At 42.6% G+C, this 16,457-nt stretch overlaps 1 protein-coding gene across 3 annotated transcripts in view; it reads right to left on the bottom strand.

Annotated features, from left to right (window-relative positions):
• The window catches only part of cntn5 (contactin 5), a 144,819-nt gene that overhangs the window by 46,827 nt on the left and 81,535 nt on the right, over positions 1-16,457 (bottom strand). For all 3 annotated transcript variants that reach the window (XM_077566556.1, XM_077566554.1, XM_077566555.1), the window contains 3 exons: positions 14,089-14,292; positions 7,826-7,928; positions 1,664-1,845 (listed from right to left, as the gene is read on the bottom strand). In XM_077566556.1, coding sequence (XP_077422682.1) covers positions 1,664-1,845; positions 7,826-7,928; positions 14,089-14,292 — 489 coding nt within the window. The remainder of the gene's footprint in view (positions 1-1,663; positions 1,846-7,825; positions 7,929-14,088; positions 14,293-16,457) is intronic.

Below are 16,457 nucleotides of genomic sequence, written 5' to 3'. Positions count from 1 at the left end.
ATTACATTTCTCAATTAGCGCGTCAACAGAAATACTGACAACCCTGCTGAAACATTTCTTGATTTGGGTATTAACTCATTTGTTTCCAAAAACGTATAAATATGCTTTAAATGATTAAAGTGTCCCAAAGACGTATTTATACGTGTTTCATGTTTTTTATGCTAGAGCATACAGAAGGCTTTAATGCAGCCTCTGACCTGAAGAGGTTGCTTGAAGCAATGGTAGCTATTACAAAAAACGGCCAACTGGTGGCAGCAGAGTATAAGAGATCAACCAGGGCCATGTTGCAACAAGCTTTTTTCTCCACTGTTTTAAACAGATTTGAGAATAATGATGAAATTTAGCTATATTCTAATGCTAATTGCTGCAAAACGGAAACAGATAGAAATAGAATTTTTTTCCTGATGAAAGAAGAGACGCTAATCTTTCTTTTGGTAGGTTCCATGTTTTTATAGCAATAGAACACCATATTCTCTGAGCGTTGCAAAATCAGTCAAAATCCAGTAAAACAGCCGGGAGCAAATGGGGTTCGCTTCAGTGAAAATGACTTGGAGTGAATGAGTTAAAAGCTCTGACTTGAAAACGGCAGATGTTCACCCAGCCTAGCCGCCAGTTCATGGGTTGAAAAAGCAGATCAATCAAGAAAGTAGAAACTTTAAATTTTCTGCAAATACAATTAACCACATCTACAAATAACCTGACCTATCTTTGCACTTCAAAAATCAGATGTGGCTCTTAAGCAAAAAAGTTTGCCCCCCCCCCCATGTTCTTAAAATAAAAGCACCAATTTGTTCTTATCTATAATTACTGTTTTCTTGACACTGGTCTTCTCCGCGCTCGTAGCTCAAAATAAATCCTGCCACCAGTCAGGAAAATATTGTTGGCAACTGCACAGCGTTTCCGCTAAGAGCTCATGAAAAAGTTAATAGGGCTTTACAGGAGCGCTCGGCACAATTTTTTCCGGGAATACAACCGCGGCCTTTGGCACGGTGACGATAGCCAGAGTTCGTATCATGTCCGGATTGAATGAAAACCGGCGGCAGTTTTCCAAGTAATTGTTATTGACAGGGCTCAAATTAAAGTATGATTGACAATGTCAGTCGTAGAGGAATTGATACACCGCAAAAACTGGGCATTAAAAAAAAAAAAAAAAAAAGTATTTGAGAAGTATATCATATAATTTAAACAAAATCTGACAATTGAAGAGGAAAATCTGACTTGGCTAGATTAAAACAAATAAACCCAGCTATCCCAAAAAAATAAAAAAACACCCGTGCTTTAAAACTTAACCTTAACAGTCTCTACACCTTGAGATTTAGGCTATTTCTTCTCATAACCAGTAATATCTCAAATTCATTCAATCAAGATGATCAAAGGGAAACTACGTTTGAAGCCACTAAAATGCTCTTACACAAAAAGTCCCTGTCAGAAAGAAATATTGTGGCAGACAGAACAAGCATTTTTAGAGTTTCTATAATAAACCGTTAGGCAACTGATATGTGAACATAAATATCAGCAACACATCTAGACATACAATATAACAGTACTCCGTCATATATTCTTTATCCTCTGAGCAGAGAAACTGTAACAACAGTAAGAAGAAAAAGAACAAATGACTTTTTTTTTTTTTTTCAAAAAGTGAGGACCATGGCTCAAGACTTACTGTAGACTTGCAGATGTCCCTTGAACGCCGTCCCTCCCCTCGGATTCTCAGCCTTGCACTCGTACGTCCCCGAGTCCTCCAGCTGGATGTTGGGAATCTCCAGGACGGCCTGGGACTTGCGAAGTCGGGCCTTTTTCGGTATATTGCCGTTGATCTTCCGCCAAGTGATTGTTGGCACCGGACTGGGAGGACAAACGACAATATACTGTCCATAAATACAAGATGAGTGCAGTTTACAAGCGACGTGTTTAAGAAGCAACAACGGCGTGTCGATAAGTATCCAAGCGTTTGTGTTTGCTCACGGGCGCCCGTTTGAAAGCGAGTGATGGATGAGTGGAGTATCTCAACGCGCACGCTGTCACTCGTGTTCTTGTACGACAACTGGATGTGACGGCTTCTCCAGCGGCAGGAACGCGACGCCACGCCAACCTCCAGCGAGCACATCAATCAGCGAGCGGCGCCGGAAATGCGTCGCATCCCTCAGCATTTGAGTCGTAGCGGAATCACAAGGACATCAAAGGTTTAAAAAAAAATAATATATATTTTTTTAATCAGATAGTTCGCAGGGGGTTTCATTTTCTATTGTCAAACAGCTCATCAAATACCTTGATTTGTTTCAAAAAGGATTTGAGACGCACCACAATGTTGTGAAAGAAGAGGGTGAGGATTTGTGGGTTTAGGGTTAAGGATTAGAGAATGAGTTAGGAGGTTAGGGTAAGCATTAACCCGAATTGAAAATTAGGAGGGCTAAATTTGGATTTGGCTAAAAGGTTAGGATTAGGGTAATTAAGGAGTTGAAGTTAGGATTACGGTCAAGCAGTTGGGGTTATATTAGTGGGCGAGAATTGGGTTAGAATTAACGATTAGCATTAGCATTCGGGTGTCATGTTAAAAGATGGTTGTTTACCATAACACCAATTTAGTTTGTTGGTAGCCGTAGGTTAGCGGGCTAAAAATTTAGCATTAAAGCTACGGTTAAGGAATTGTTGTGATGGTTGGTTAGAGAAATGTAAAAATGGAATATATTTCAGATTACTTGTTACTTGTATTTAAAAGTAATACGTTTCTTTACAATATTACCGCCTGTGTAAAGTAATGAGTTACTCAAGTTTAAGTTACTTTTTAATTTTTTTTTAATCAGGGATTATAATAATTATAACGCAGCAGATTTATACAGCGCTTTTCTGGACACTCAAAGATGCTTTACAATGAAATGGATGCATTATTCTTGCACTCACACATTCACACTGTGGTGGCGGTAAACTACTTAAGTAGCCACAGCTGCCCTGGGGCAGGCTGACGGAAGCGTGGCTGCCAGTGTTCGCCTACGGCCCCTCCGACCACGGCCAAACATTCACACCTTCCATACGCCAGTGTGAGTAGCACTGGAGGCGATGTGTGTGAAGTGCCTTGCCCGAGGACACAGCGACACATGACTTGGGCAGAACGGGGATCGAACAGCCGACCTTCTGGTTACTGAACGACCACAACAAAGACGCTCCCAAAGACATATAAATATGTTCTATTTGAAATGTTTAGAGTGTCCCAAAGACGTATTTATACGTTTTTTAAAAAGGTTTTAAGGTTATGGTTAGGACAGGAGTTTAGGATTAGTGTTGTAATTTGGGAGTTGTGGTTAGAGGGTAGAATTGTTGTTGGGTTAAATGATCAAGGGATAACTTCAACCCCAGAGATGAGTTGTGAGGAATGTGTAACGTTGTTGATGCCAACTAAACTAATAAGCCAACGCTAAAGACCGGAGAAAAGTGTCTAAGACACTTAAGGTGGTACACTTTATTTATTCACTTCATTTATTCCTGTGCGGATGACATCCCAATTAGCATTCCGCACAATTGCTGTGCCCACCTTCGGAATTGCTCCGTGATTAAGGCTCCGCATCGAGTCCATGCCAGGCTGCCTGTGAAGGATGGCTTTGATTCACTTGATTAAGATCCGCACATTGTCTACCCGCTACTCGTTTTCTCAAAAACATCCGTCTCACAGACACATTAAGCGGCCGCCTCGAGAGCGCAGCCCGCTGCTATAACAAGCCACTCCACTCCCGCCCGCCGCTTAACGCCAAGGCCCTCGCCATTCTGAACCCCCCAGCCCCCCCCACCCCTCCGCCCCGGAGGCTGAACGAGCTGCTGCCAGAATTTGTAGAGTTTGATTCCCCTCGGGGTCAGTTAAACTAAAAAGTGAGTGGGCTGCTGTACGGCAATTTGGGTGAAAGTATCCAAAATGTTTCAGGGCGCAAGTGAAAGGAAGTGGGGAGACGAAAGTCTCTGAACCAACGCCACTTTTTCTTGGAATTGAAAAAGCGGCGTTTCAACTTTGATCCATCCATCCGTGAATCCATTTCGTACCGCGTTTCCTGCTCAGGAGCTGGAGTCTATCTCGGTTGACTGCAGACTGCACCATGGATTGGTCGACAGTCAATCAAACATTATTTCCAACTACACAAAAATGGTTAAACCACAGGAATTATTTAAATGTGCGGCCCAGTGACGGAAAGCTTAAAACTTGGATGAGGCTCGGTTTTCTTTTAGGGCTGCATTGAATCCGTGCAGGGTACAATGAAATCTCCAAACCAACTAGAGCTGCAAGCAGCCCGGGCCACTTTGGGGTATTTGCACATCGGGGTACTGTCACATGGGATTGAAAATTTTATTGAAAATGCAACAATAAACTACATATGTAGTTTTTGTTTTGTGCCTGACCTAATGTTTATTCAAAATGTCTCGAGCTTTCACTCATGTTTCGACCACCCAAATAAGCAAATATTTCTTTACAAAATGCTTAGCCACAGCAGCAGCATTCTGTGAAATAAAACGTTCTGTTTTTCATCAGCAACATCTTCAGATGACCCACCCACTGATTCAAGTCAGTCAGGTGAGATCTGTGAGTTCTTTAAAATGTGATCCCTATAATAGGCCAAAACTAGGGCAACATTTGAAAGTAAAAAATATTCATGAATGACTTAGTTATCACACTTACAAAGAGTATCCAAATTTTGTACAAAATACAGTATGTGCGGTAAAAAAATATTTTCACCCCAAGCTAGGTGGCGCTATATTTATAACTGAATATTGTCAAAGAGATACCTTCAGGTCGTGACTATAAGCATACATGTGAAGTTTGGAAATTTTTGGAGCATGTACCGGGGAATTATTTTGCATTTCCTATTTCATGGCGAAGGAAATATGAAAGACAAAATATGATCATAAAGTATTTCGAAAAGTCAAGATTCCCCCCCACCCCCTGTTGTTGGCCCAGGTCTTGACATGGTCCAGGCCAAGTTTGAAGTCAATCGGATCAAACGTGTAGAAGACATAGGCAAAATAATGCTCATGTAAATGTACAAAAATAGGAAGAATCGGACATAAAAAAAAATTGTAGCTCACTTCCTGTTTATTTTAGCATATGACTCCAAGAGACTTTTTTGTTGGGCTTCTTTACATACCTCCAAATTTTTGTAGATCTTGCTTAACCCCTGGGCGTTATTTTATTTTGAAATGGCTTGGTCAGAACCAACAAAAAGCCAAATTTTTTTTTCATTTTTTGGGGTAAACCCCTGGGCGTTATTTGACCATTTTTTTGGCTTTTTGTTGGTTCTGACCAAGCCATTTCAAAATAAAATAACGCCCAGGGGTTAAACGTACAAGCGGGGCTGCTTCATTTAAAAAAAAATTGTTGTTGTAAAAATCGCACAATACATTATAAAATACAGTATAGCTCATTTTGCCAGACCAGATGTGTGCCGAGTTTAATGAGTTGTTGTGCATGTTTAGGCCGTCTAAATCGGCATTGTTTTCTTGGCGAACAGTGCCTTGCCACGCCCATAGCGATTCACAAATAAAACATTCTGAATGAAATGTGCTGCCCGCTCTGAAACATAGACGAGGCTCAGTGATGTGTTTTTTTTTGTGTGTTCTTGAACACAACATGAAGTCGCCGCTAATCTCACCAATCACGCTCACCATCTTTGCACTCTGGTTGCCAGTCTCGATTGCGATCAACAGGAAAACAGAAGGGCGTCCCTAACTCGATTCCCGACGCTATTCTGAGGACCGGCACTTCCTAAAGGCTCCGCACGGAAAAGTCATCCATTTCAACTAACTGGAAATGGCTTTCTGACGGAAAGTTATCAAGCAGAATTGAGTTTCTTGAGGAGAGAGCCCGGCACAGCTGCTGTTGAGCTTTTTCCGTCAGAATTTTCCGTCCCCGGCGCCGCGATGTTTGGGAAGTAACGCGGCGTAATGAGCGACGCTGATTGGAATCGAGGTAAACGCCGATGAGGTTTTCAGTGATTTATTTTAGATTAGAGACACTGGATGACAGACAGCCATGAATAATTCATGCTGACTAATTATAAACATAATGGAGTGTGTGATGCAAGATAATTTTTGCACAAGAGCAAATCACTTTTCTCCGGAGACGATTGAAAATGTGTCGGGGCATGTTTTTGTTTGTTTGTTTAAATGTTGTAAAATGAACAATAAATCTTAGTTTCGGTCTTCAGCTCAGACGTTCGCCAAGTCTTAAAGTTGTCGCCTGTGAAATTAATGAGTAAACTTTGATATCCAAGGGAACAAAATATTATTGATCACAAAAATGTAAACAAAAAAATTACTGTATTAGGTCAAACAGTTATGTGTTTAATTGGATGGTCCATGTTAATTGGTAAACACGGAAATAACTACTGACTGTGAAAAATAAATTATCCACGTTTAGATTTGATTAAACTAGCAACTTTTTTTTAATCTACCAGTATAGTCTAAAATTACAACGGCTTATTAGGGCCACGCATAAATGTATATTTTTTTAGAGGGTGGAGGCAATATTCCGAAAAAAAAAAAAAATATCGCAAATTTGCCACTTTATAAGTAAGTGTTTGGTTTGCGAGAAAAATACTCAGAAATTTACGACAAATACATGTAGCGTAGTTATAGTATAATCAGGTGATGATTCGTTGGTGGTTAATGGGACTTTATAAAGTGGCAAATTTGCGAGTTTTTTTCTTGGAATATTGCCCCTGCACTCTAAAAAATATATATTAATACGCTATCATATAAAATAATACTGTATTGCTCTGTAATATTCCCACTTTGATATTGTAATTATTTTGGACTTTGGACTGACCATTTTTTTCCCAATTGCTTCGACTTTTTTTCTCACAAAATTTGAATTTTATTCTCGACATTGGTTTTATTCCATTTCATAAAAAGTAGAGCTCGTTGTCACACCCAATATCTGCGTTTACTATTTGTGTTCACGCTAACAAGCGAGTATCAACCAAACTCAAATCGGTTACTGTTTTTATTTGCCCCCCCCCAAAAAACACTTCCTAGTCTCAACAAATGTAAAATCCAATTTGGTCAAAACTGTAAATGGACGCATCGATGTCTCGAACGACGATGTACATCCTTGTGTTGACGGAGCACCTACGGAAATATTTTCATTTTCGTTTCAAATAGCTTATTTCCACTTCCAGGATCTCTTGTCGTACGCTAGCCAACTGTTTTTTTTTTTTCTTGCTTTGTGTCCTACTAACTGCTAGCATTAGGCTAACCTGAATGGGAAAATCCACGGAAGACAAACCATCGAGAACGTGTCATAAAAATGATCGGTGTTGACAGAATACAAACCAACAATGGTTGGCCCGCGCGAACGTAGCCTCCCTTGAGGTAGTAGAAATAACTTTTCAGCATTTCCGACAGCGACTGCGACGCTAACTTTAGTAAGTGTGCTAAGTGCTTTTGGAACGCACTCTCTGTGGACTCTCCCTCCTGGCAGACGACTATTACAATGTCATTTATTTTCCGCGCCGATATAACCTTGTCCCGCTCCGTTCATTCATTCATTCAACAAAGAGCCGGGAAACACACACACGCATACATTAGGCCTCATCCCTCAGGGTGGATACACCAACCATCCAACACACACACACACACACACACACACACACTCGTCCCTGCTCTCTTAACATCCCGCCTGAAGAAGTCATGTCATGGAATAAAGATGTTTAAAGAGGACAGGAAAACACTGGGACTATTAACTGAGCTGCGATGAGAAGTGCTGCTGTTTTTTGAAATATTATTTGATCAGCCGCCGCAGCAAATATCCGCTTTTTATTTGTGCCATACGTCCTCGTTTACTTACTTGCCCAGCGCGAAGCACTCCAGTCTGACGGTGACGCCCCTGGCAGCCAGCACCGAGGTGGGGAAGTGCACCTCAATTTTGGGCTCGTACTCACCCATGACACCTGCAAAAGGTTAAGGAAGAGAAAGCGTGGTTATTAAGATATTATCACTCCTTATCCACTATATGGCACTCAATATAGTGAGTTTGCCATAAATCATTTCATAACATTTGTCAACAAAAGGCATCGGGGTGATTCTTCTAAAAGGTAAAGACTGGGAATCAAATGTCTTTCATCTGGTTTGTGGAAGACATTTAAATGTATGGTTGGGTTGTCGTTGAGTAAAAACATAACAGCTAGCTAGCCCGCTAGCTAACGCGAGCTTTATTGCGTGCTATCTATTTCAGTGTCAAGAACATATTCGAGTCCAGAAATTAGCCACAATGATCATGTTAGCCGTTGTAAGCTAGGTGTTGTTAGCGTTAGTAGTAGCTAGAAAAGAGTTAGAGAAGGCTAAGACATATGACAAGCGGATTCAACATTGAAAAACTAAGTTTAACATTTTGTGTTATAGCAAAAGTCCGATAAGAATAAGTCATGCTACCAACGTAGCAGCCACGGCTAACACTGGCTTCTTTTTTTTGTTTTTTTTTCTGGATAAAAAGAAAAGCTAACACTGGCTTCTAATGCTAGCTCGGTATTGCCAACACTGCTATTTTGTTGAAGCCATATATGTGTGGCATTATGAATGGCCGTAACCAAATTAGCCATTGTAAGCTAGCTGTTGTTAGCGTTAATAGCTGGTGTTAGTACTAGAAAGAGTTAGAGAAGGCTAAAACATAGGTCAAGCGGATTCAACATTGAAAAACTAAGTTTGATTATGTAAAAATCAATAACATTTTGTGTTATAGCAAAAGTCCGATAAGAATAAGTCATGCTAACAACGTAGCAGCCGCGGCTAACACTGGATTCTAATGCTAGCTTGGTATTGCCAACACTGCTATTTTGTTGAAGCTGTATATGTGTGGCATTATGAATGGCCATAACCAAATTAGCCATTGTAAGCTAGCTGTTGTTAGCGTTACGTAACTCGTCCTTTAAGACACCTGGAAACAGTTTTTTAAAAAAATGCACTTTGCAGCTCCTTTGAATTTAAACCAATGTTTTGTTTCTTTGTGGTGCTTAAAATGAGTAAAAAAAAAAAAATAAAAAAAAGCAAAAGCAGATTCTTGATGTTCCATGACATCCGAAGCTGAAAAGATGTGCTGCGCAAATCCACACCAAGTGCACCATCTGCCTTATCTTTCAACAATCCTCTTCTACTTTTCACACTTTATTAAACGTGGGCGGCAACACCGTTCCAACATAAAAGAGAATAATTGCCTTTCCTCTTTATCTCCACAACGTCCTTTTGTGCCCGGTGTTTATTTGAAGAAGGTTAATAGTCGTCGGCACAAGCTCTGGCTTTTTTTTTTCTCGCAGAGGTAGTAGCACATTAACGCCGAGCTGAGTTAGCCGTGTTAAACGGTAGCCGAGGAACCCGCCATTAAGATGATGTACTAACACAATGTGCCAATGTCGGCCGGGATAACCAATCTGCTCGACAATCCGCATTGCGAGGCGATAAGGTGCGATCAGTCCAGCTAAGTGGCGACATGACTAACGGCACGCCTCCTCCGCCAGCTTCTTTTTGTTTATTTGTCTCATGCTAACGCGGCTATTAATATCCATTCGCGATCCTGTCACGGCATATGGATAACAGATCATTTGGAGGAAAACAATAACAAACTATTATTTTGCCGGCTAAGGCTAATCACACAAAATTTGTATTATTGCTTATTGAATCACAAAAACATGGCGAGATTGTCAAGAAGACGACAAACGGATGATAATTAAAGGCATTATGGTGTAATAAATGTTACTGTATTTGTGATTTTTATTCTCCACATTTTTTTTGCCGTGAAACAACTCCCACATCATACTTTTGATTGACCGTTCAAAATTTCACGCATTCCAGGATATTGATCGTCTGATTCCACATTAACGTTAAATATCAACTTCTCCGCATTCATTTTCAAATGGGACTGACATTGAATTTTTTCTAAGTCCCACTCACCACGCCCACTTTCATACATCATTACCAACTGTCTGATACTCTCAGTGGCGCGTTTGGTAAATTGCCTTATCTCGTACCCAGGAAGTCGCGGGTTCAAATCCCACCACTGACCGTACATTGCAAATATATCCATGGCAATTATGCTAACGTCAACTGACTATCATAGTTCCACTTTTCCATCTAAATGAATGGAGGGTACTGCATGCCTAGGTGGCGCTATTGAGTGATTTTTTTGCTCTCCCTCCATTTTTCCATTGAATATCAATAGTTCCACTTTTCCATCTAAATGAACGGAGGCTACTTTCAGATAACACTTTTCCATGTCAATTTGAACTTGTTTCATAAATTCACGCCTCCCGGGTTCAAGTTTTCTTTTTATTCATTCATCTTTCAACTACAATGAATACGTTGTCATTTTCACATAATTCATCTTTTAACTGACTTCATAAGCATTTCTGCAGAAATTGTTGGCAATGATCGACAACCACTTTCCTTTACCACAAATTCAATTCTGACTTCAAATTGTAATTTTTTTTTTTTGCCGAACCTGGCGCGCCGGAAGTGCCTAAAATGCCACAGGATGGCGCCAAAGCCTTAGCTAATAAAATGGGAGCAATTGGTGTCAAGGAAGTATGTAAAAAGTGATGCCAAGGGGGACTTACTCGATGTGAGATTTTGTTTGCCTTAAGTATCGGTGGCTGAAATAGGATTGGTATCGGCCCGATACCAACACCTGGTATCGGCATTGGCCCATCCCGACTTCCAGTGTTACCAAATGAACAGCGCACTGAATGACATCTTGTGTTTTTTGTACACAACTGTCAAAGTACTCATTTCATTCTGCACATTCATCGCCTCAAAGTAATAAGTAATGAATTTGCAATGTTTCATTTCTTGCCTCTGTCATATTTTTTAAAAATCACATGAATTCAATCTCCGAGCCGCAGCCTTGATGGAAATAAAAGGAATAATGCGAGCGAGCGGTCGCGTCGCGTCAGGGGCCAGAAAATTACCAGCCGTCATTGCGGCGGCGGCGGCGGCGGCGCAGTCGGATTGAGCAAGGTCGGAATGCTTTCTTCTCCTCTCTTGCTTTTGTTCTACTCGGAAACGAAGCAAATTATGAAAAGGCGCGACATGAGTAACAACCTATAGATTCTATAATGCTTTACACTGTTCGGGTAAATGAGCTTTCGATTGTACAGGCTTTCGCTTGTTTTGCATTCAGGTGGAATGAGAAAAGCTTTATGGCGTTAGCCGGCAGCATGTCACAATATCTTAAAAAAAAAAAAAGTTTAGATCTCTCTATCTCTCTCTCCTTCTCCCTCTCTCCCTACCTACCTGCCTCCCTCCCTCCTTCCCTCTCTCTCTCCCTCCCTCCCTCTCTCTCCCTCCCTCTCCCTCCCTCTCACTCTCCCCCTCTCTCTCTCCCCCTCTCCCTTCCTCCCCCTCCCTCTCTCTCTCTCTTCCCCTCTCCCTCCCTCACTCTCCCCCTCCCTCTCTCCCCCCTCCCTCTCTCCCCTTCCCTCCCCCTTCCTCCCTCCCTCCCTCCCCTTCCTTTCCCCTCTCCCTTCCTCTTCCTTCCCTCCCTCCCTCTCTCCCCCTCCCTCCCTCTCTCCCCCTCCCTCTCTCTCTCCCCCTCTCCCTTCCTCTCCCCCTCCCCACCTCCCCCTCTCCCTTCCTCTCCCCCCTCCCTCTCCCTCTCTAACCCTCTCTCCCCCTCCCTCCCTCCCTCTCCTCCATTCACCGTAATCCATCCATCCAGTTTCACAACTACTGTAAATGACTCGGTAAGCTGCGGAAATAATCGTTTTACGCAGAGGATAAAGAATTTACGCCCGTGAGTATTATATTGTCTGTACTGTGCATTTGCCTTAAAGTCAAGCCAATGCTAGTTAGCTTTTTTTCCCACGGTGCCAAGTTAATCAAAATGGGGGATACATTCCAGAATCTTTCTACTTTAACATAAATTCAGGAGTTTTGTCACTCCTTCAACTATTACTAGAGTGTTTTTTTTTTTGTTTTGTTTTTTAAGTGTCCTGAATGTGTTATGTATGCGCAGCCATAAGACGTGTTGCAAAGATAAGGTCTGTGGACACGCCCCGCTGGATGCGAGCTGGCGATCAATGGCGTCCAGCGGGCCGTAATGGAGGCCAGATGCTTGTTTTGATTAAGAGCCTCGGTTACGGTTGACAAGCGTGAGCCGCACACACACACACACACACACACACTCAACACCACACACACAGCAGCAGCTTTGGAGCGTATACGGTGTAATCACTTTCAGCGAGACACAGATTGCGCCGTGCGATTGGTCGCCGCCCGTGACCGGCGCGCCAACATTTGGGCGCGTCTGCTGTGAGGTGTGCCAATGCAATTTTCGCCATTTTAAAAGTGGGAGGCGTGATATGGCAGCAGGCTGCGTGAGGCGGAGTTGATTGGCTGACAGGCTGCTTTGTTGACTGGTTAGTGTGCTAAGTTGACCTGGTTGGTTCACTGGTTAGAATTTGATTTCCTTTTTTGCCATTGGATACAAGAACCAGGAAGTTGCCGACAAACAACCAATCCGAGTTGTGTGAGCATTTTCATGAGCACTTCCTTACAGATTTTGTTAGTAAATACGCTGTAAGAATTTCCCACCAGGTCAGACATATTCCGCACGTGCATGTTTAACGAGCGAGCCTCGACGGATACATTTGTTAAAAGGTTAAAGAATTCGACTTTTTGCTGGAGGCCGTCCAATAAAGTCATCATTTAACAATGTCATCATGTAATGAAGATGTGAGCTGACGCGGCTTCCGAGGCACAAAAGCCCTTTACCGCCATCGCAGGGGACCGCATCAAAACCTTGTCGGGCTCCCATGCGGCGGCGGCGGCGTGATGGACGCGAGGCTTCAGGAGCCCCGCAGGTGGAACGGAGCACAAAAGCGCACTGCTTGTCCCCTGCAGGGGGTGCTATTAAAAAGCCACAAGCCGGGCCAGTTGATTTCCCTCGCGACCAGTTCCACCAAAGCGCAACGCAACTGAGGAAGGGGCTAGTCGTACTGCTCGCTATCGATTCATCGACTAATCGGATTCATTTTGATTTTGCATTCAAGTGTATTACAAAAGCATTTTTTCCCCTGATTACTGTTTATTAAACAGCGATTGGGGTTTATTTTGTACTTCGTATTCGTATAGTAATTAAAAAAAAGGGGGGTGGGGGGTGCTTGATGTTGTACTATGTTACCGGTTGGGTCCTTGTTTTGCAAAGTAAAAACAGATATTTGCACATGTCTCATTTGGATTAAACACAGAAGATAATCAGTCTTCTTTCATCAAGGACTACAGAAATCAGTCAACAATTACTGTTGATATTCTGAAATCAGAGGATTTGGGCAATTTCAAATAAAAAAAATGGCTCCAAACGATGATTCGATTATTAGGATAGTTGTTGATTCACTTGATATTCGATTACTTATCGATTAATTTTGACAGCTCTGCTCGTAAGCCCCAATGCTGACAACAATGCTACACTGGACATCCCGCCAGCAGAATGCTAAAAATGGCTGACGAGAGGTGCAACGATTAATCGACAACTAATCGATTACCAAATAAATCAATAATTATTTTTTTATAATCGATACATAGTTTAAATATCTTTTTTATTTAAAATTGTCCAAATTATCAGAATTTCAGCTCCTCCACAGTAAATATTCTCTGATTTCTACAGTCCTCCGTAAAACAATTACTTTTACTTTGTAAAAAAATAAAAAATAAATTACAGGTCAAACCAGTCACAATTAATATGTTTGTGCACTGTGGATTTAAAATAATGTCCTGGTATTCAAACTTTTTTTGTTCTCCGATTGATCTATTGAAAAAAAAAATCAACAGATTAACCGATTACTGAAATAATCATTTGTTGCAGCCCTAGTGCTGACACCGAAGCATCAGACCTCCGCCAAGGCTTTACCTTACAGAGATTTTTTATATATTTACATATATTTATTTTAGATAATTATGTCTAGTTTACTATTTGCTGTTACGCTGTATTTATTTCAGACAGAGCTAGTGTAATGTTAACTGGTGGAACATTCTTAGTCCTTAGGTTGAGCAATTGGAACGAGACGAGTACAAACGTGCAATGAAGGAGGACGAATAAAGACGACAAAAGAGTCTCTCTCTCACCGTCTGTCCTGAGTGTGAGCGGCGTGGGCGGGCTGAGCACGCGGGCATTGGTGGCCGTGTTCTTGAGCAGGCAGATGTAGCTGCCCACGTCCGACGGCTGCACCTTGGACACATAAAGGTTGCCCGTCATCTGCGAGATGAAGCGCCGGCTGTCCTCGGCCACGAAGGACGGGAACTCGTTGAACACCCAACTGTAGATGATGTCTGCGAGAAGGCACACAAAATAATAGCAACAATGCTAACACCAACATTTTAGACCTGCCGCTCGATATTTCCCGCCGAGGATGTAGAAGACGCATCGATTATTGGAATTGGGATAACGGGTTTCCTGCTGTGTGGAGCTGGCAGTTTCCTGATTGATCGCAAAATTCAGAAGATGCGGCTTTATTGGAAATGCGCAACTCAATCACAGGTGGAATGTAATTTCTGAAACACTTGGCATATCGGAATCCAATGCGGAAAAGTTGACAGCTCGTCTCGAAGAATTGATCGCCAAGTCGGCCAACTGATGCCCATCGAGAGCCGAGTGAAAGACTCAACAATTGTTATGTTATTTTTTTGTCATGTTTCTGTTCTGTGGGTTTTGGGTTTTTGTTTGTTATGGATGTTCTTGTTGATTTTGTCTGTGGTTAAGGTTTTTTGTCTAGTGTTCCAGTTTTTTCCCTTGTCTCGTTATATGTAACCACATCCACCTGTGTGTCTTCCCTTCCCCAGGTGTGTTTGATTAGTGTTGGTGTATTTAGTCTGTTGTGTTTTTCCAGTCGGGGTGGCTGCATTGCCTATGTTATATGTGGAAGTTTGTGCGTCAAGTCTTTGTCACAGCCAAGTCGTCTTTGTCGCAGCCAAGTCATCTTTGTCGCAGCCAAGTCGTCTTGGTCGCAGCCAAGTCGTCTTTGTCGCAGCCAAGTCGTCTTCGTCGCAGCCAAGTCGTCTTCGTCACAGCCAAGTCATCATCGCCACTGCTAATAAAGTCATCCTCGTCACAGCTAACCAAGTCGTCTTTGTCATAGCCAAGTAGCCATTATCACCGCCAAGTAGCCATTTTCACAGCCAAGTCGTCCTTGTCACAGCTAACAAAGTCATTCTTGTCACAGCTAACCAAGTCATCCTCGTCACAGCCAAGTCATCCTCATCACAGCCAAGTCGTCCTAGTCACGGCCAACCAAGTCATGCTCGTCACGGCCAACCAAGTCATGCTCGTCACAGCCAAGTCGTCCTCATCACAGTCAAGTCGTTCTTGTCACAGATAACCAAGCCGTCCTTGTCACAACCAAGTTGTCCTTGATACACTAACCAAGTCGTCCTCATCACAGCTAACCAAGTCATCCTCGTCACAGCCAAGTCATCCTCATCACAGCCAAGTCGTCCTTGTCACAGGTAACAAAGTCATTCTTGTCACAGCTAACCAAGTCATGCTCGTCACAGCCAAGTCATCCTAATCACAGCCAAGTCGTCCTAGTCACAGCTAACCAAGTCATGCTCGTCACGGCTAACCAAGTCATGCTCGTCACGGCCAACCAAGTCATGCTCGTCACAGCCAAGTCGTCCTCATCACAGTCAAGTCGTTCTTGTCACAGATAACCAAGCCGTCCTCATCACAACCAAGTTGTCCTCGATACAGCTAACCAAGTCATGCTCGTCACAGCCAAGTCATCCTCGTCACAGCCAAGTCATCCTCGTCATAGCCAAGTCACCCTCGTCACAGCGAACCAAGTCATGCTCGTCACGGCCAATCAAGTCATGCTCGTAACAGCTAACCAAGCCATGCTCGTCACAGCCAAGTCGTCCTCATCACAGTCAAGTCGTCCTTGTCACAGATAACCAAGCCGTCCTTGTCAAAACCAAGTTGTTCTTGATACACTAACCAAGTCGTCCTCATCACAGCTAACCAAGTCATGCTCGTCACAGCCAAGTCGTCCTCGTCACAGCTAACCAAGTCATGCTCGTCACAGCAAGTCAAGTCAAGGAAAATCAGGTCCTGTCACGTCACGCTCGTTCCAGTCATGGCCACCGGTCTACTCATTTCCTGTCCAGTCATGGCGACCAGTCCAGTCACATCCAATGATGATTGTCTGCTCACCTTTCTCCCCATGGTTAATAAAAGTACCACACGCACTTGATTCCTGATTCCCTGCATTTGGGTTCACCCTCCCTCAACCACTCACGTCCCACCCTGACAATTTTGGATTCTTGGATGTTGATGCCGGATGACGCTGGTCTATAAATCTCTCATGGACTTCGATCATTGTACTTTCTAGGAGCCAGTCATATCAAACCTCATCTTATCTTGTATGTATGATCACTTTTTTTCGGAAATGGAAACATAAAAGTGCATGTTCAGGTGTACGAGTGTTTTACATAAAAAAATA

Source organism: Vanacampus margaritifer, chromosome 5, assembly GCF_051991255.1.
Source record: "Vanacampus margaritifer isolate UIUO_Vmar chromosome 5, RoL_Vmar_1.0, whole genome shotgun sequence".
In the NCBI taxonomy this organism is placed as follows: domain Eukaryota; kingdom Metazoa; phylum Chordata; class Actinopteri; order Syngnathiformes; family Syngnathidae; genus Vanacampus; species Vanacampus margaritifer.
Note: the sequence above shows the minus strand (reverse complement) of the source record. Positions and strands in the feature narration are given on the sequence as shown.